Genomic DNA, 21,629 nt, shown 5'->3' on the forward strand with positions numbered 1-21,629 from the left:
TGTCTCTGACTGTCCAAGAACACAGACATCCCAATGTGAATCAGAAAAGAGATGGTGTTGGTAGGTAACTGAAAATACAATATCAAGATCACCATGAGCATATTTATATAGTACTCTCAAGAAAAATTCTATTTGCTCAATTATATTTTTGCTTTGTTACAAATATCAATGGAATAATTTTTCCTCTTTCCAGAGTACCACAAAATGAATCCAACACTATAAGCTTTGACTACATCAACAAAACAGAGTAAAATTCAGCACTATAACCTATGTCTACACTGAAAAAGCTGTCTACATTGAGTATTTATAGGAAGAAGTGAGATGTGGGAAGAAAAAAATGTGATTAAAGAAATAATATTTTGAAAATTATGCTCTCTACAAAGGATGATGAAACCTAGAATTGAATTCTTCTCTCAATCTATGAATGTAGTACAATAACATATTTGAAATATCTGTGAGACTGGCAAGTAGGTTTCTCAGGGCATGCTGCATTGATTAAGCTATATTTTAGATAAACAATTTCACAATCTAATCTGCTCTGTGACTGAACATCCCTTGTTTAGCAAAAATATAAACATGTTTATTTTAGCTAAGAAAACCTAAACAATATAACCAGGCAGATGTTTTTCCAAGTTATTCATTAACTCACAAAAGGGTAGTGACTTCTGAGTCTTCATGATATTTTGTTTGCAATGTGACTTTCTTTTTCAGGTTTAACATGGACTTTTCTTTTTCAGCAGACTCTCCCCACTTCAGGAAGTTCAGCTCCAGAGGTATGTAAACAAAATAAGTAAATAAATACATAAATATAAAAATTCAACTTGCAGCTAAAGGTCATTGTACATATTAGTAATTTACTAACATTAATTTATTTCATATTCTGAAATTTGGAAATACTATATATATATATTATTTTCAGTGATAAGATAGACTTAAAGAATTCTCAACCCAGATTGTGACAAAAATTAGGATTCCAATTAAGCAATTAAGTGTTCAAAAATATTCAGAGAATAATAAGTGTCATTCCCATTTGTTATGCTAAAAAGTAAATATTTTGTTAAAAATCCAAAAGGACTTAATCATGTGAAGCCAATAAATGTAGCTTTAAATAAGAGTATGTTGAGAAACTATTGCTCAATTCCAAGTGCTCATTTAAAAGAGAACATCTACTTTACTCACACAATGCACCATGTTGTATAGAAAGTTATTGCAATAACATATAGCCACAGAATAAGTTTCTGCTCCTTTGAAACTCAGTGTAAACATTGTTACAAGTTATTTTTTGTGAAATGTTAGCTTTACCTTTGATAAATGAAGCAAAGTTTCCACATTGTTCTGCAATATTCCTCTAGTCAGTTGTTATTATCTCGATAGGAAATCCCCAAATGATATGCTTTTCCTTTAAATTGGAACTGCCTGCTTTTGAAAGTATTGCTTATGACTACTACAGAGGGATATCAAAATAATTAAAAATAACACAAAAAAGCTCACCGTTCTCCAACCACCCAAAAATAGTTTGCTCAGACATGTGTTTTACATAGGAACATGAAAAAAATTGAGGCTAGTCATAAAGCTGGAGTCTTAGGAATTGTGTAAGAATATAATATGTATAGAATATACATGAAAGCACTGTTATTTGCAATTGTGTTGCCATATGCTTATGCACACTCAAAATTAAATTACTTTCTCAAGGATCTCAGGATTTCTTTCACAGAAATCTTGGGTTTCATATTCACATAGGAATTACCTGTATCCAAATTCACCTTCAAGTTTAGGAAATGGGAAGCATCTCTTGGAACTTTATTTTCTTAATATTTATTCATTTTGTTATATTAAGAAGTTGTACAAAGGGATTTCAATTCAATATGTAATTTTGTGGGTACAATGCATCTTGCCACCCCATGCGTCATTCTCCCTCCTATCCCTTACCACCTGGGTCTGCTCAAGGTACCAATTACACCTTCACATAAAACTAGCTTTACCAGAGGTACCAATGGCTCATGTCTGTAATCCTAGTTAAGCAGGAGACTGAGATCTGAAGACTGAAGTTCAAAGCCAACCACAGCAGACACATCTGAGGGACTCTTCACCAGTTTGCCAGTAAAAAAGCTAGAAATGGATGTGTGGCTCAAGTGATAGAATGAGTGCTAGGCTTGAGTGATAAATGCCAAGAGCACAAGTCCCAGAGGTCAAACACCAATACCAAACCCCAGTAACCACTTTATATATATTCATATATACATACATGCATATAGAAACAGATTTTTGTTCTACTTTCTTATTTCCCATCTCCTCAGGAACACACCCAATATCTGCATAATTATTCTCATTTATAGTAACTTAAAAAGCAAATATACAACATAAATACCTCTTTTTAAAATTTTTATTGTGAAAATACCATACAGAGGGGTTACAATTACATGGGCAAGATAGTGAGTACATTTCTTATCAACATTGTTGCCTCCTCCTTCATTTCCCCATAACATCCCTTCCCTTCTCCACCCCCACAATCCCACACCCCCCTACCACCCCCCATCTCCCCACCCCCACCCCACCAAAGTTGTAAAGTTCGTTTTTCAACATAATGACTTGTACATCTCATTGTTGCAATGGATCCACCTGTATCCCTATTTAAACGGTTTGTTTTTGCCCTTCCCCTCCACAAATTATACCAACACCAAATACAATGAAAGCAGGGGTTAAAAAATACCTCTTTACAATGCTACTCAACACTACTACTACTACTACTATGGTCTAAACGCATACTGTAATAAAATATAAGTGTTTGACTTATACTTTATAAATTGCTGTCATTTATTGAGTATTCATTTTATGTCAATACATTACCTGTGTTTTCTGAATTTAGCCCTGCATGAATCTTCTTATTTTATGGGTGAATTGATTCGTGACAGCAATAGTAAATAACTTGCTCAAACTTGTGCAGAAGAAGAAACAAAGCTTGTAGTGGACACAGCTCCCTTGTTTGCAGTTTTAATTTTTGTGTTTGTCACTATTGGTAAACAGTTGTACAAAGGGGTATAAATTCAACACGAGTACGGTGCATTTTGATCAATGTTAGCCCTTTTGTTTTTGTAATATGTACATAGGAAATCTTTAACTGTAGTATAGCATTTATTATATTCATGCTTAAAACTTCATAAAATATGTTTAGAGCTAATGGCTACTTTGATGATTAATTTTGCTGCCAATTTCAAAGGATTCTTGAATTGTAACTCCTCTGTACAGTATGTTCACAAATAAAATAAAATTTAAAAAAAAAGGATTCTTGGTAGATTTAGACCTTTTACTATTTTTCAGAAGAATTTGATCCTCTTGGCCAGTAAAATATTCAAATCTCATAGTAAGTTCATTCTACTTGAAGCTATAGTTTTGAAGTAGAAATTAAGTGGTTTCTCTGAACTCTTTTGTGAACACTGTGAGAAATGGCTGGGGGTGTCTAAATATTGTGACTATGCCCATGATACCTTGCCTTAAGGGTCCCAGGTTTCTGGGAGATTCTTGTAGCCCAGCCCTAATGGCAGAAAGAGGCCTGTTTTCCTGAAAGCCAGCTATGCTGGGACAAAGAAAGCAAGTTCCTGGATTCACAAGCAAGATGTGCTTGACAGTAAAGTACTTTGTGGCTTTGTACCAATCCAAGTGCTTTGCTGTTTGTCTGTCTCCCATGCTGAGACTGGACAAAAAAGGAGCAAATCCAGTGCTTGAGGTAATCATTACTTGCTGCTTGTAGTTTGCGATTGATCCACAGCAGCAGGCTTAAATACTGTGGTAAACAACTCTTTTGAGAGGTGAGTTTTTTCCTATGTACAAATACACTACCTCTGTGAATCAGCATGATATAGAAAAGCATACATTTTTAGAACACATATTTAAAATGAGGCCTTTTATTTTATTTATTTGTTCTTTCTGTTTTCTGTAAATGGTCTCTTTGGTTTTTCTTCTCTGTTTATTATGATGATTCTTCTTTTGGAATGCTAATACAATATTTTCCAGTTAAAATCTGTTGTGCTACTTGTCGAGTCTCAGGATCACAAAACACTGAATTTTCAGTATTTAAAGCGTCTGCATAGCAAACACAAATGGCTGATATTTGGAAATGTTCAAATATCAATAGCCATTTTTTACTTTGTACTTGTAGGTTCTATATTCTTTCATGATTTTTTTTCAAATAATTCTTTCCAGTGTTTAAATAATTTCTATTGATTATAGCAATGATTTTCCAACTCTTAATATGCAGGATAATTTATCTGGCAGAAGGAAATCTGCCTTAATTTGAACAATATAAATTATTTTGTGGTTGAGAGACCAAAAGGAAAAAAAAATCTTAAAAAAAAACAACAAACAGCAGTAAGTGCTGTGCATTGCTGTCTGTTATTCTCCTAGCAATTTTATCCTGAATGGTGACACAAAATAAGTTGGATGGACTCTTCTGAAACTTTTAAAACTTTGCCATTAGAAATTAACTTCCTTTGCCAGCCAGGATTAACTAACTCCTAGAGTAGGTAGTGTAATCCTTGTGGACAGTAAATTTTTCAAGGATGCACCTGCTTCTTTTCAGTCCTTCATCTGAATGGAAAGAGAAAAAGCTCTTTTGAATGTAAATAGGAGAATGTACCCAACTACATGTAAGGTCTGCAAGGGACACCTCCCTACCTCTTGGCTAAGTTTCTGCCCAGTATTTGTTACCTAGATAACTGGCAGACCTAGAAGCAGTCACCTTCCCCTCCTGCTGGGTCACATCCTGGGCCACCTCTGGTCACATGCCTCTCATCTGATTTAAGGAGGGTCCCAGACTCTGAGGTCATGTTGGGATCCAGTGTGGTCACACCTTTCCCCCACCTGGCCACACCTGTTCCTGTCCCTGGTCTGGATAAGTCCTGGCCCAAGGGTGGGTCTTCCTTTCCTTTTTCAGCCATGCCTCTCCACCAGGCATGGGGCGGGGGGAGGGGGGGAGGCGGGCAGCAGTTCAGTAAACTTCTTTTCCTGCCTGAATAGCACCCGGTGTTGTCTTCATCGGCTACCTAATGAAACCTACCTATTTAATATACCTTACACTACCCACCGATTTCACGATGTTGCTTTTATATGATATAGTGAATATTTCAGATTTCTACATCCATGTTGGAATAAACATTTAACAAATGAGCATAATAAGTAAATGCCAAGAAACACTAAATTATTAAATGTATCCCTTGCTTTAAAATGTTTTCAGCATGGACTAATTTCACTAATTTTCCCCACTACCATTTTTTCCCAAACCCAAGAAATCATTAGGTTTTCTTGAGATGAGTGTGTTAAAAAGAGTGTTTTGCCATTTTTGTGTGTGTGACCTATGCTGTATGACAAAATACAGGTAAAGATTTATATACTGAAGATTTTATTTTATTTTGCAGTGCTGGGGATAGAACTCAGGGACTCATGTGTGATAGATAAATGCTCTAACATTGGAACATTCCTGATCTTAAATTAAAATTTTATTTCACTGTATACCTCTTCCTCATAATTTTGTGTTTCAAATATAAAATCATAGTAAATGAAAATTCAACTTTAGGTTTAGAATTGCCTTTTTTTATTTACTCTCCTGTCTAGCTTACTCAGTTGTACATATCCTTGGAAGTGATGAAAGGCCACTTATCCATTTCCATCTCTACTAATTGATGACTCTTGCCACATATGAATGGCCAGGAATAAAATTAATTTAATAAAGATTTCAAGACTTTTTACAAGAATATACTTAAAAGTCTTAATTATTTTCTTATGTATGCATAATCAGGTATAATTAACCCAGTTTTAACATGACTGATAAATTAAATTTTATTTAATTTTCTATCCTAACATTTTGGAACTAAATTCTAAGCAATAATGGATTCCAGAAGAATCGTGCTGAAGTACACTTTTCACATCGTACTTTGTAACAAAACATTGATTCTACGTTTTATATATCTACACTGAAGAATTCTGGGGCCAAATACTTCTATATTCATTAACACCATATGCGGATTTTTATTCAACTCCAAACACATGCTATACATTTTGTAATATAAATGTTGAGACTTACTTGTTTAAACATATACTTGTTGTACATAGTGAAAATGGTTTCATGCACATTTATTTGGAATCATAACAAATTCTAAGTCAATATAAATTAGCACTCAGATGGGAAACCAAATTATTTTACATTATTCATTGTAATTTTTATTTATTGAGCACATATACTGACAGACAACTTAAAGACTTTATAAATTTTCTATTAAACTATACCAAACTCTAAGAAATAGATAATGTTAATTGCATTCTGCATGAGAAGAAGCTCAGATTGTATAGTATATATAATACAGCTGTGATTCACCTCAGAGTTTCTGATTTCAAATGACACTTTATAATTTATTCTATTCTTTATAGTGTTTAATTTATTCTAGTCTTCATACTGGATAAAATGGTAATATGTAAACTTAGAAAAAGGTGCTTATATTTTCCAGAAATTATGCTTGTAAGGAAGCATATCAGTTTTCAAAGAATTTGAATCTTGAGATTCTTATAACACCATCTATTTTCATCCATAATATACAAAATGTTCCATGTTTTTGAACCACAAAATCACATGGTAAGCTAAATACATTGATTAGGAATTTTTTTTGGTTAAAGATTTCTGAAGTATTAGAAAAAATAGATTTATATTTAGCTGCTTTAAAATGTTTTTCCAAATCAAATAAATTATAGTGCAATGTAACAAGCAGATGGAGAAACTTAGAAATTCAAATAAGCGTCAAGAAATAGGTAGCACTAAAATGCTTCTGCATCCATGAACTGATACCACTAATCAGCCTGTACAATTTTCCCATCATTTCAAGATATGACCCATGACTCTTAAGCATAATGTTTTAGACATTTTTAATTGTTTTTTAAGTATATATTTAAAAATTTTATTTTCTTGTAAAGATGCTGTACATAGGGGTTACAGTTATATCAGTAAGGTAATGAGTGCATTTCTTGACGAGCATTGTTAATTGTTTTTTAAAGTTAGGTTTCATTTATTTTATTATTTATTTACCCTGATGTTAGTCAGGCACTGATCTAGGATCTAATGTAGACAGATTATAATTATTAAATCCCTTCCCTTATGGAATTTTAATTAAAATGAGAACATTGGCATTATATAAATAACATTTATATAACTATAGAAGTAACATTTAAGTGTGTAATAAATGCTATTGAAAAGGAAGCTGAAAGAAATAGGCATTTCTGATGCATGGCTGGATGAAAACTTGATATCAGAACCAAGCCCAGCAAATGTGGCAAGTTTCCCAGCAGAGCACAGAATGAGGGCAGAAGCCCTGAATTGAAAACATGATTGTTGTGGTCAACATTGAGGAGGACATTTAGCTGAAGTCTTAAAAGAACTGAAATTGTTGTGTTGAGAATTGATGATAACGGGAGATAAATTTGGAAAGATATTGATCCATTAGATGATAGTTACAATCATCACTGTAAGAAGAAGAAAAATGTTCACACAAATTCTGTAATAATTGAGTTGTTGGTGAGCAGTCCCCCAAGGACAGATGTGTACTTTAGACATTCATCTGGAAAGCCAGAAAGAACTTTTGTATATGGGAGTTAAGTTTCAAAGATGAATTCTGAAAGGGAATTACGTACTTATGTGTTTTTATATATTGTAAAGGTGCTGTAAGGAGAGATTACAGTTACATGAGTAAGGCAATGAGAACATTTCTTGTCGAGCATTGTTACCCAATGAATAAGTATAGATACTGAAGAGGACAAGTTGAAGAAAGAGGTCCCTTCTTACACATTGTAAAGCTGCAGGAAGACTAAGTGCAAGAGACTGTGAAGGAACAGGTAATGAAGTACAAAGAGAGATGATAGAAATGAAACTGTGGAGCAAATTGTCAGGAAGTAAGAAGGAATTAATGTTGACAAATGCTGCTGTAAGTGTGGAGATGAAGGCTGACAATTTGATGTTGCCATAGAAAGGGTACAAGGTGATTTGAATCAAAGCTAGAGTAGTGGTGATTAAAAAAATGAGCCAGGCACCAGTGGCTCATGCCTGTAATGCTAGCTACTCAGGAGGCTGAGATCTGAGGATCGTGGTTCAAAGCCAGCCCAGGCAGGAAAGTCCATGAAAATCTTATCTCCAATAAACCACCAGAAAGCTAGAAGTGGTGCTGTGGCTCAAGTGGTAGAGCCCTCCTCTTGAGCTGAAGAGCTCATGGACAACACCCAGAGTTGAAGTCCCAAAACGCCCACCCCCCAAAAAAAAGTTGATTGAATTCCATCTATGACATATTTTTACTCATACATCCACTGAGGGACATTTGTCTATCTTGGCTAAGGTATACAATGCTGAAATGAAATAGTTGTGCTGGTAGCATTAGTGTGGCCTTGTAGAACTTTATTGGTTACTGCCCAGGAGTGGGATTGCTGAGTTGTAAAGAAGCTCTATAGTTAGTCTTTTGAGGAAAATCTATACTGGTTTCCACAGCAATTGAACAAGTTTACATTCCCACCAACAGTGTAGTAGAGCTCCCTTTTGGCCACATCCAGACAGCATTTGTTATTCTCACAGGGATGAGGTTGAATCTCAATATTGTATCGATTTCCATTTCTTTTATGGACAGAGATGTTGAAGGGAATTCTACTCATCCATCAGAAATAATGATATTGTACCGTTCGTAAGGAAATGGAAAGACTTGAAAGAGAAGTAAGCCAGACCCAAAGAAACATAGATTGCATGGGTTCCCTCACTTCCCTATAAACTGACAAGTAAACACATTGGATGGTAAAAGAAATATATTGGGACATGATATATTATACAGGTTTCGAGGTATTCACACAGAGTGAGACCAATGGAGAATATTCTTAGGAGAGGATGACATAGGCACAATAGTTATGTGCATCTGACCATGTAAAATAATATTTATCAAAATGAACTCCAGGAAATGGAAGCAAGAGTTTTTTTTCTCTCTCTTTCTTTGTTACTATGTTGGTTTGCATTTCTTTTTGCCTTGTTTGTTCATTTATCTGTCATTGGTAGGATAATGGGGGGGCACAGAAATGGTGGTACACAGGGTAAACAAATTCAGCAGTGATATTGACTAGACACTATGCTGAAAATGAATTATACAACTTGTGGGTGGGGACAGGAGGGAAAAACTGGGAAGGAGTGAGGGAAGTGGTAACATTGTTCAAAAAGAAATGTACTCTTGGGGAGAGGGGGAGATGGGAAGGGATGGGAAGGGGAAACAAAGGAGGAGGCAACAATGCTTGATAAGAAATGTACTCATTATCTTGTCCATGTAATTGTAACTCTTCTGTACAGTATGTTCACAATAAAAAAAGAAAAAAAAAGAAATGCACTCTTTATCTGACTTATGTAATCCCTCTGTATATCACCTTTACAATAAAAATAAGTAAATTTTACAAAAAGATGATTGAACCTGGTGATTAAAGTAAGTTGAAGAGGACGAGAAGAAATAGAGAAAAGTGGTTACAAATGAATTCACTGAGTTATATTAGACTCTATGGAGATCTCAAATAATATAATCTTTTAAAGTTAAGCCCAACAAACTCAGGTGGGTTGGGCCAAGAGAGAGAGGAATAGAATTAATGAAGGGGGTTGGGGAGGGTTAAAAGCAGTCAAGAATTCACAAATTAAGAACAGTAAAGAAAGGGCTTGGTCAAAGAGGTGTGGGAATGTTGAAGGATTAAAATGTGATTAAAATGTGCCTTATTTATAAATTGCTTGGTTATATGGCAATTTTTAGAACTACTTAATTATAAAAATAAAGGCAATTCTTAATACATGTGGATTTTTTTTGTCAGTATGAAGAACAAAGAATTAGTTGGACTGAGTGTGATTGATATACTACATGCCCTTCTCATTGAAAATAACAGCTTCAAAATCCACCATGCCATTAAAATTCACCTCCAACATTGCATATATTAATGAATATTATTTTGAGTAATCAGTAAAACATTTTTAAAATCCAAATCCCATACTATCCACCTTGCCTGTTGTATATAAAATTAACCAAGTGTACTTTATTTAAACTCTTAATTAACAGTGATTGGGGTAGATGGGGATAATTGCAGTTTCGCTTTTTTCATGTTGAACCATTTTTTTAAAAATAAGTTTATTTGAAAGTGAAAGAAAATTTGTGAAGGAAAAGTAGTAAGACTCTCCATGAAGACAGGATTTTATCATTATGATATTTTAATCATGCAACTATCATATATTTATTGAGCCAGTTGAAAGGAATATCATTTTTCTTGTTCAGTAAAAATTATATATTAAGAATCCGAGACAAGTTTAGAACTATGAGTACAGTCCTAATATTCAATGAATATATGTGCCTAAGAAACTAGAAAATTGAGGGGATGGGTGGGGCTGGGAGAATGAGATTGATGGAAATGGTGGCATTGTTGAAGATTTTTTTTTGGTATTCATAAACTAATATTGAATCAAAACCCCTTTGCACAACTATTTATAGATGAAAATTAACAAAATTAAAAGAAAACAAAATTTATTGGTCTCTTCTTTTAAACATCTCATTGTTTTAGCTTAAATTTTTTTTACAAACATTCTTTTTCTTTCAGGAAAGACAATCAACAGTGAAAAAGGAAAAGGGTAGCTCTCAGCAGCCAAACAAAGTGACTGATAAGAACAAAATGCAGAGAGCCAACTCTGTCACAGTGGATGGACAAGGCCTTCAGGTAAAATTACTACTTAAATCTACATTTTAGTAGTTTTCCTTTGTGTTACTTTTATAATCTGAGAAAGGCATATGTTCAGTTATTAACACATTTATTTAACGTTTATATTAGCTCCTTAGACCGTTTCAGAAAGATCATTATTAATTTATCAAGATGTCTGTCTCACAGTTGATTGACAGAGTGACATTTTGGTTAGATTAATTATTTATGGTGCTAAATCTATTTAGACTCAAATTGGCAAAAAATATTATTTGTCAATCTGAAAGTTTTTGCAAATCATTCCTAAATATACATACATATTACATACCTATATGTTAGTTATTCATACATTAGTCTCTCCATAAATACTCTTTCTTTCTTTTTTTCCTTCTTTTGAAGAATTGCTTTGACTGTAAAGAAAAATAGAAATGAACTCTAGTTGGGTAGATAAATAATGATAATGAAGTATTTATTAGAATTTATATCTTTCAAAGTTTTAAATAGTATTTGAAACCGTACATATTTCTAGGTACACAAAAATCACTGAAATCTTTTTTTTTACTCTTTAAAATCCTGTAATTATTGCTGTTATCTCTGTTATTAAAATACCATCTTTCCATTTTCACTTTGGGCTGTTTTATACATTGAATGTTTTGTACTTATTTGCCTATATTTCTAATTTACTATGAAAAAGTCAACAAAATTGGCTTAATATTTGGATTTGTGCACTGACTTTATTATTCTAACTGTACTTTTATTCAAATTGAAAATTTTTTCCATGAAGAGCATGTTTCAATATAGGAATATGTTTCAATATGTTTCTTTTACCTGTGATACCATGGATTTTGTCCTTTGTATTTCTTAATCTGAAAACACAAGTACACACAGTTTATGTCTATGAATGCTTTTTCATTGTCTTGAATATTTCATCAAAATTTTAATGAAGAATTAGATACACATAGTAAAAAAATTTATTTTAACCTAACCAAAAACATTGCAAATAAGAAATCTTAATGAGTTATTTACCTCAACTGTGAAAGATAATTCTGAAATATAAGAATATTTTAAATGTATATAATTTAATTATGAAAGACTATAACAGGCTATAATTTTTGGAAGTCATATTTATATATTTAGTAATCTCATTGAAGATTTTAAATAATGAAATCTGATAGTAAAAATTATGTTACTAAGTGCTCTTTTAAAAAAATTTTAGTGAAAATAAATTAACATTTGAATTTAAACAGCAACTTAACATTGAACGGTTTAAATGGCTAATGATTTTGGTTTCTAGAAACCAGATAAGGAAAGACTAATTTTGAAATCCACATGTATCTACGAGTGTGAAAGTATATATTTCTCACTATGGAAAGGAGGAAATTTTCATTTGTTAATGCTTAGTACAACCCAAGTAGTGTGGTATTATTTTACACATATTTCACCAACCCAGTAAACATGGAATTCAATGACTTATTATCCACATTTCCAACATAACCATTTTGATACTCAAAAGTAAATGAACTCCTCCACCCCATACCAGCAGTCAGTAGGAAAGTCAATGATTGAATGAGGCCCTTCTTATTTAGGTGGTATGTATTTTATTCCTGTGGTAAAAAGTCTCTTAAATTCAGAAATTTGATCATCCTTTTTAATATAATTTGAGCTAAAATTATATATTTATTAGTTCAAGAGACTATAACTTTTATAATCTTAGTTAAGGTTTACATAATATTTATTTTTTTCAGAGTTCAAAACTATTTTTATTTTAATACATTCAGAGTACTTTTATAACTTGAAACTCACATTGAACTATATATTTGATTTTCATTTATACACAAAAGAAATCTGAAATAATTCACCTTGTTATTTATCAATTATGCAGATTTAAAGCCATAGATAATTAACAATATTTCTGAATGTATGGATCTCTATAGACAACAATTTTTGTAACTTTTTTGCTGAAGGAAAATGTCAGATAAGATTGTCAGTAGGCAAAATGTAGACAACAGGAATAGCAAAAGAACAGCAAATAAATAAAACTGTAATTACCAATGTAACTTTTTGAGTTTTTATAAGATGGTATGTTATCATGTGCAAAATTCAGATTCATCTCAGAATAGATGTCCCTAGATAGAGAAAAGGAATAAAAGTTTGGATAGCTATTTCATGCAAAATAGAAAACAAATTGCATTGTAGTTATCAATTGTAAAATGGTAAAATACATGTTTTTTAATCAAATAAGGCAAAAAAATCTATCAAATATTAAATTTCATATGAAGTTTAAAAATCTAGATAATGGAAAACAATAGATTGCAGTCCAGTTTGCATCTAACTCTGTGACAGAAGATCTACACTGTTTAAAGAAGACTATTAATCATAGTTAAGCACATTCATCTTGCTTCTTTCCAGCTAACCAGTATAATGATCAGGATTATTATTTCTAATTAGAGGAAGTAATAGATCATGTATAACCTTAGGATGAGTCTCATTAATTAACCCAAGTCCTAGGGGATTTCAAATAGCAGTAGTTAGGTACTCTGTCTTTGTCAGCACTCACACCAGAGGTATACACATTTTAATATATATAACCAAATGTAATTGAAACTACAATTCTTTAACATACAACTTTAACATACAACAGATCGTTTTTTATATGTGGACAAATAAAGGGAAATACAAAACTTTTACATAAACTGTATTATATTAAATTAGTTGTTTAAATATTCTTCTATGTTTCCAGATAAAATTATCATTGGATAACTGGGGAATCTAATTTGCAATATGGTTAATTCAAGTTCTTTACATGTGGTATTTAAAACTGTATCATTGCCTCCTGTCCTAAAATTGCTTTTCCCTATTGCTATTTCTTATTTTCTTATGTTTGTAAACACCAACAGGATAAACCAAACATACATGCACTATGCATAACTGCACAGTATGTTTGTGAACTCATTTCCTTTGTTAACTGGTGTGTGTCAATGTGTGTATACCTTGTTCACTCAGTACTCTCAGTCCTGTTGACTCTTTCAGAGCCAAACATCATCATCATCATCTTTCTCTCCCTAAATTCAGAGTTAAGCTCTGTAATGTTAGATCATAAATGATGCTACATAAAAGAACTATGTAAGCTATATGTCTGAGCTGAGATGTGGAGTCTTCTGTAATGAAGTAAAATATTCAAGAGATACCTGAATTAATCAGTAGAATGAAGGAAGCAGTTGCCCACATGGCTAAGTCAGGATGGATAACTCAAAAATGTATGTGCAAGGTCTAGAATGGACAAGAGGTACATGAATGCAATAGATTGACAAATCAGAATAAGTAGAACAAAATGTAGAGATGTAACAGGAGGTAGATACTATGAAACTAGAGAGATTGAAAGTAACTTTAGCTTTTGTTGTGCATAAGATGGCAAGAAGAGGAGAAGGTTACACAGAGAAATGATGAGTTGAATTATATTTTAAAAGATATACTCTTATTAATACTAGATTGTTGGATAAGGAAATGTCAGGGGAAAACTACAACAATTACCTTAAGCTTGTATGATAGAAGCCTTTTGTAATGCAAGGAAAGTAGAGTGGAGCAGTGTTTAAGGACAGAACCAGAAGATATGACAACACATTGCCAATGCATTACAGTTGTGTAAAATTAAAGGACATCACCAAGGCGGCTGACCCATTGACTGAGATGGTGAAGTTTAGGTGAATACGGTTTGAATTTTTTTTTCTGATGTTAGGAATCCAGAGAAAGCTACAAACTAGGATGATCAACATGTGGATCTAACTTAGGGAGAACAACAGATAAAATTTGGCAGTAATAGACATGTTGATGATACTTTAAAATGTCAGAAAATTTCAATAACATAAGTTGTATATACATACATATATACGTAGATGCATTTATACACACTATATATAAACTCATATTTATAATATATGTAAACCTATGGTACATGTATATAACTGTGTTATTGAATTGGATATATATGTGCACATATGCACATTTAAGTATATGTATACACACATTTATGTATGCATATATACATATATATGCATGCATGTATATATACACATGCATATGTATACAATACATATATAGTGCAGTAATTGAAATCGAATCCACATTTAGTATCTCACTAATGTCACACTCTTTAAATTCACTATATTAAACTATACTACTGTATGAATAAATAAAACTTCACAAGTCCAGTTATACTCAGCAAAGAAGAGAATCTGTTATGGCTTCTCTCTTTCTGGAAAGTACTTTAAACCCAATTTATGGTATTTCTTCAAGATTCAAAGTACAACAGGACAAAGGGTGAACCAATTCAGCAGTGGAACCCACTAGATACTATGTTGTAATGAACTATAGAAGTTTTGGGGGAGGAATGTAGGGAGGGGACAAACTGGAAGAAAGTGAGGGAGGGGCTGACATAGTTCAAAAGGAAATGTACTCATCACCTGACATGTTACTGTCACCCCTTTGCACAGAACTTGTACAATAGAATTTTTAAAAATAAAGTACTACAAGTACTACAAAATATTCTTTGAACTGTTCTTCCCTTCATCCATATAATAGTCTTTGTTATACTGGTTTACCCTATTTCAATAGGTTTTGTTGTTGTTGTTGATTTGTGTGTGTGTGTGTGTGTGTGTGTGTGTGTGTGCCAGTTCTGGGGCTTGAACTCAGGGCCCAGACATTGTCCCTTAGCTATTTGACTCAAAGCTGGTTGACTGAACATAAGATTTGCATGAACTTTTCTGCTCACGTCAGTCATTAGATCTCAGCATCTGAGTAGCTGTAATTACAGATATGAACAGCCAGTGCCCAGTACCTTTTATGTGTGTTTGTGTCATCCTGGTGCTTGAACTCGGGTGCTAGATGCTGTCTCTGAGCTTTTTTTTGCTCAAGGTTAGTGTTCTACCACTAAAGCTACAGGTCCACTTCTGGTTTTTTGTTTGTTATTTTAGAGATAACAGTCTCACAGACTTTCCTTCTTGGACTAGCTTTGAACCATGATCTTCAGATCTCAGCCTCCAGACTAGCTAAGATTACATGTGAAAAACACCAGCACCCATTCTAGTTTAATACTTTTAAAAAATCTATCTTGGGCTGGGAAGGTGGCTCGGTGGTAGAGCACTTGCCTTGCATGCCTGAGGTCCTGGGTTCGATTCCTCAGCACCACATAAGCAAAAAGAAAAAAGCCGGAAGTGGTGCTGTGGCTCAAGTGGTAGAGCACTAGCCTTGAGCTGAAGAGCTGAGGGGCAGCGCCCAGGCCCAGAGTTCAGGTCCCATGACTGGACCCAAAAACAAAACAAAAAATCTATCTTGAGAAGGCACAAATTGTATAAAATGCTTCAAACACAGAGGTGAAGTGATGGTGGATTGAGAATTAGCTCAGGGTTGTTCCTTACTTCCAGGAGATCATATTAGATTTCATCTGATATACTTTGTTGTTCCATTTTCAGATTGTCTGAAATTCCAAAAGAATATGTAGTTCTAAGAAAGATCAAGTTTTAGGCTGACAGAATATTCTATGTATTTCTTTTTCTTCTTTTGCTTACCATTTCATAAAAGACTATAACACAAGAAGGTATAGTATTTTAGGTTGACAGTTCATCCATTTTCAGAATAAGTGAGTTTTATAGTATGATTCAAAATTTTCATATAAGAATAAAATTATAAATTTACCATGCTAAAGGATATGTTACATGCAATACTAGAAAGAATACAACACTCTTACCTGGCTTACTTCCCCCATTCCACGTGTTTTACATTGTCCCAACAATGTATAGTAAGCACAAGAATTAGACCAGAAACATATTAATTGAGTCTGAAGACAATATTGAGTATGTGTGAGCTTTCCTATGGGAAGACAGTGCTAAAATAAATGGAACTGATAAATTTTAATTTTGGTAACTTTCTTTCAGGTGGTTCAAGGGAAAAGTTCTTTGTATAGTGCTTGCACTTGCTCTGTGAAGTTGAAATTCTTTCAAAAAATAAAATATCAATGAAAAAAATTTAAAAACACAAATGAGGTATTTTCATAAAATTTTATTCACCAAAATCTTCATTATATTAGTATCAGAAACTAAGAAAATAGTTGCTTATTTTCCTCTGATCAATAGGTATTGAAGCACAATACAGGAAAGGAAGTTTTACCTGATTGACCTCCGGAAACTATGGTCTGGAATCAAAGAGTATATAGCTGAAATGTTTTCCTTTATTGTACACTATTAAAGTTACAAAAAGATTGACTGGGAAAATGAGTATTCCCATTAAATAATTACAATACCATAATGTAAAATAAAGATATTAAGACTATTCAAAGGATTTAATATGTTTATTATTTTCCCCCAAACAATAGACATATTAATATGCTTGATGAAGAATAATGTATATCTCTATAGCTGATCCCACTATTATCCAAGTCTGAGCCTGTGGAACTTTGTTTCATTCAAACCACTTTCATTTAGGTTGTGTAAATATAACAATGCCTTAATAAAATAGCCATTAAGTTTTGTGTCATGTAAATGAAGTCCGGATAAGGTCTCAGAGTCCAAGACAATTCCAAGTTTTTATGAGGACTGGTACCCCCAACCTTGGGCATCTTCAATGGTACTCATTTAAATGGGCTACTACTCCTTATAATCTCCAGAGCCCTTGCTGGTATCAGGAAGAACAGAAGAAGCTTTGTTTATGCCATATAAAGGTATATGATGAGCTGTCCTACAACATATCCACATTTGAGTACTTGGACTCGAATAAAGTTATCCTATAAAGTAGGTGGTTTAAAAAAGAGGCATTTATTTCTCAGTTCTAGAAACAGTAGAGTCCAAGATCAAGGCACCTTTTTGGTGATTTATTCTAAGGTTTCTTCTTTTAGCTTGTAAAGTACCTACCATTTAACTATATGTATAGATGACCATTTTTCTCTCTCTCTGTGGAGGAGAGAGAAGAGAGAGAGACACAGAGAAAGACAGAGACAGAAAGAGACAGGGAAAGAATGAGAGGGAGAGAAGAGCTTCCAATATATCTCCCACATTAAACATAGATACATTTTAAAGATTTTTATTTGTATTCATTTATGCTCTTGCCCAACAAGACACCAAAGTTACAAGTTTTTTTTTATTTTTTAATTATTCATTTACTTTGGTGTTACTATAGAGATATACAGATGATATACTTGTGTCAGGTAATAAGTACATTTCTTCTGGTACAGTGTCATCTGTTCCCTCCTTCTCTCCCATTCCCTCCCTCCCATCTCCACCCATGAATTGTATAGTTCACTTTCAGCAATGTCCAGCGCACTCCACTAATGCACTGTTTGACCCTTTTCCCTCTGATTCTGTGCCTTCTTAAAGTTCATCAAAAGACCTATGAGGAACAGCAAGCAGGTTCCAAAATACAGATTTGATAGGACGGAGGAAATAAGCTTTCTATATTACTCTATACCTAGAGTTTCTTTACTTGCAGAAAAGGAGAATGTGACAGTTGAGATCCAATAGCAAATTCTGACACTAAGATATTGCTGCATGTTTCAGACTACTACTGAACTCAGTAGTTGTTTATTTTTAACTTGTCAGACTTGCAAATGACTATGTATTACCGCAGGTCTTTGGCTTTCAAAATGAGAATTCTGAATCTGGTTGGCACCCAGATTTATTCCATGAGTTGGGCCTTCTTTTTATAGTAGCAAAGGTTAGTATGATTTTAAAACTTCTTGAGCAAGCATAGGAGACCATGACAGATTTGCCTGAATTCTGATATCTGTAATCTTAACACTACTATGTATGCTTTGAAGCCCCTCCCCAAGTCTCCTTGTTTAAATCTCTTTACTTAATCACTTATCACCTCTTAAATGTCAATTTTATTACATATTACATGGTTTACATTAGATCAAGTGCCCATGGGCACAAATCTGTCATACCTAATAATATTTTCATATTGTCTAACTTTATATACCTGATTTGTGATAATAGGCTATGTAAAGAGATGTTGCTAAATGACTTGTATTATTCTTCATTCTCCATCTTAAGGAACTGGCTTCATTACTTGTGATATTATTTTTCCAAGTTCTTTAAGGCCCCTGCTAATTTTGTGGCTCATTTGATTTATCCCTCCAACTAATTAGACTCTATATTATTTTGTGATACCTCACAGACTACAATATATTTTAGTGACATGTTTATTTGTTCCTAATAATACAGAGTTTAGAGTACTATTGGTATAGTGATGATATCTTTATCTGATACATAAATATCCCTGAAATATATTTTGAAAAATATTTTCAAAAGAAACCCAAATATCAAACCCTGGGTGACTCTGTATGTTATCTCATACAGTGAGGTATAGTGACTTTGAGGAAAAATGGAAAAATGAGAAACAAATATAATCATGAGAATTTAGGCACAGATTTAATACTTTGATCAGAAACCATTTGCCTAGATATTCACACACCAATTTATAAACAAAGAATGACAGTTCACATTAATATAAACTATCACATAGATTATACATATCAGTATTGCTTTTTGCATATGATATATTAAGGAGTTCCAATTTTACAATAGGAAGAGTAACCAGGGAAATTGGTGAGTAGTAATCTTTATTTACAGATATTTTTGATGACAACGCATTTGATTTTTCAGTGGGTGAAGAGATCATGCCTTACTCACATAACACAATGATGGCAGGGTAATAGATAACTGATATGCATTAATTGTTGGATGCATTTGGTTCAGCGGGGAGATAGGATGTTTCTGCTGAGTGTTCTCCATCTTACACTTCTTATTCCTGATACAAAGGCAAATTTAGGAAGAATAACTCTTTGCCTTTTACCAAAGAAACTAAAACATAGACAATGATACATTGCAATGAGAGGCAAATGAAAACAGTAGAAAAGTAAACTATATCATATTCCACCTTCTTGTTTATTTAATGTGATTTTTTTTAACATTTTTGAACTGTTGTCCTCATTAAAAACATGTCACTTAACTTAAGATTTTGAGGACATTTCCTTAGTAGAATATATTATCTTATTATTTAAATGGACAAGAAGGAAGGTCACATGTGGTGAAATTGTTTTCTATTATCCAATTTAGTAATTGTATAACACTTTCTAGGGGGAAAATGTCAATGTATTATGGATACTGGCAATCTATTTTAAAGAGCAAATGTATCTAAAACTGTTTACCTTAAAATGTAGAGAGTGTCAGCAGCAGCATAAAATTTTTATAGTAAAGTATTTTTTAATACTTATGTCAGGTACTATTTATCTGGGATGCATGTGGGGATATGTGCTTGTGTATGTTTAACTTAAATGATATATATATATATCTCTTTCAAATAATCTGCCATACCTTCATTTCGAAATAGGTAAAATATAAGAATTATTTGCCATTCTTGCTAAAATATGTGATATATTGCCACACTTCCTGTTTTCTTTCCTTTTATGGCAATGAAAGTTAATGGAGGTCCATGGAAAATGCTATGTGAATAGAGAGCATTCAATTCTTTTCTAGTGAGGAAAAAGCAATACTTAACAAATTATTGTTTAGAAAATTAACCTGAAAACTTAGCACTCTAAGAAAGTATCAAAGATAGTCTGCAGAGAAAGACTTTTAGGTTGAGACAAGTCTCACACATTATTTTTGTGTCTAGTTCACAAAGTAGGCCACAATGTTCTACTTTAAGAATAATCTTTATAAACAAAAGCTTTTGTGTAACTTCATATTGTCCTTCACTTCCTCTCCTCTGCATTCTCCTCCACATTGTTTTATTCTGTCTAACCTACCTACCATTGTCACTTCCGTTTTCACCTCCTTACCATTACAAATCTCATCCAAATCTCCTCTTTGTGTACAAGTGATGACCCTATTGGTGAAATTTCTGAAGCCAAAAACTGGTGCTTTATGATGTGAAAATAACAAAAACTCTTATTCATATACCATATGCCTAGTAATTTGTCTATATATCCAACTTTTCTTTTTTCTAGATCACTCCTATTCCTGGTACTCACCCACTTTTAGTCTTTGTGAACCCCAAAAGTGGTGGAAAGCAAGGAGAACGGTATGGTTTTAAATATCTATTTTTATATTATAATTATAAAATAAAAATTAAATTTGTGAAGTAAAATTATCTAAAATGCTACTCACTTTTGGTCATTTTCATATGATGCTAGAACCTGTATATAATATACTGGTATCTTTTTTCTTGTAGTTGAAAATATAAGGATTTTGTATTTTTTCTACCACACCTCTCACCCCTAGTAATAATGAAGATATTTGAATAAACCTGGCTTCGTAGATACTATAAAATGAAACTTAGGTGTCTAAATGGTCAACAAGATGACTATACTATAGCGATTTTCTGTGTATGTGTTTTAGGGTGCATCATGCCATATTTCCTAGTGAAGTTCTGTACCTTTTATTTGAATAATAATGAGTTGAATTACCATCTAACTCAGGAACACAAAATTTTGTTATTATAATAGATTAAAGATTTAATAATTTTTTTTTTGGTCAGTCGTGGGGCTTGAACTCTGGGCCTGGGCACTGTCCCTCAGCTCTTCAGCTCAAGGCGAGCGCTCTACCACTTGAGCTATAGCGCCACTTCCAAGGATTTAATAATTTTTAACACAATCAGGAAGTCACCACATTGAAGAATAAATTTTCTGTCTTACTAAAGAAGAAAGTTTAACAAAAAGGCAGCTGGACCTGCCTCACTGCTATGTAGATGTATTTCCCTAATTCCAACCAAAAATAATCCAACAGATCAAAGCACTCACACAAAAACATTGCATGTAAAACAAAATTCCTTAGTGATTTAGCAAAGAAAAAAATTAAAATGCTTTCATGATTAGTTTGTAAATATTTCTCCTATTCCATAGATATCTATTCTTT

General features: G+C 33.1%; 1 protein-coding gene across 4 annotated transcripts in view; it reads left to right on the top strand.

Moving 5' to 3' along the window:
* Dgkb (diacylglycerol kinase, beta 90kDa) overlaps positions 1-21,629 on the top strand; it is a 543,021-nt gene that overhangs the window by 159,161 nt on the left and 362,231 nt on the right. For 2 of the 4 annotated variants that reach the window (XM_013024003.1, XM_013024004.1), the window contains 3 exons: positions 741-773; positions 10,630-10,746; positions 20,723-20,796. In XM_013024003.1, coding sequence (XP_012879457.1) covers positions 741-773; positions 10,630-10,746; positions 20,723-20,796 — 224 coding nt within the window. Of the gene's footprint in view, positions 1-737; positions 774-10,629; positions 10,747-20,722; positions 20,797-21,629 lie in introns of all 4 variants that reach the window. The other 2 variants (XM_013024002.1, XM_013024005.1) reach the window with 2 other exon arrangements.

The sequence above is a fragment of the Dipodomys ordii genome, unplaced genomic scaffold (genome assembly GCF_000151885.1).
Source record: "Dipodomys ordii isolate 6190 unplaced genomic scaffold, Dord_2.0 Scaffold72, whole genome shotgun sequence".
In the NCBI taxonomy this organism is placed as follows: Eukaryota; Metazoa; Chordata; class Mammalia; order Rodentia; family Heteromyidae; genus Dipodomys; species Dipodomys ordii.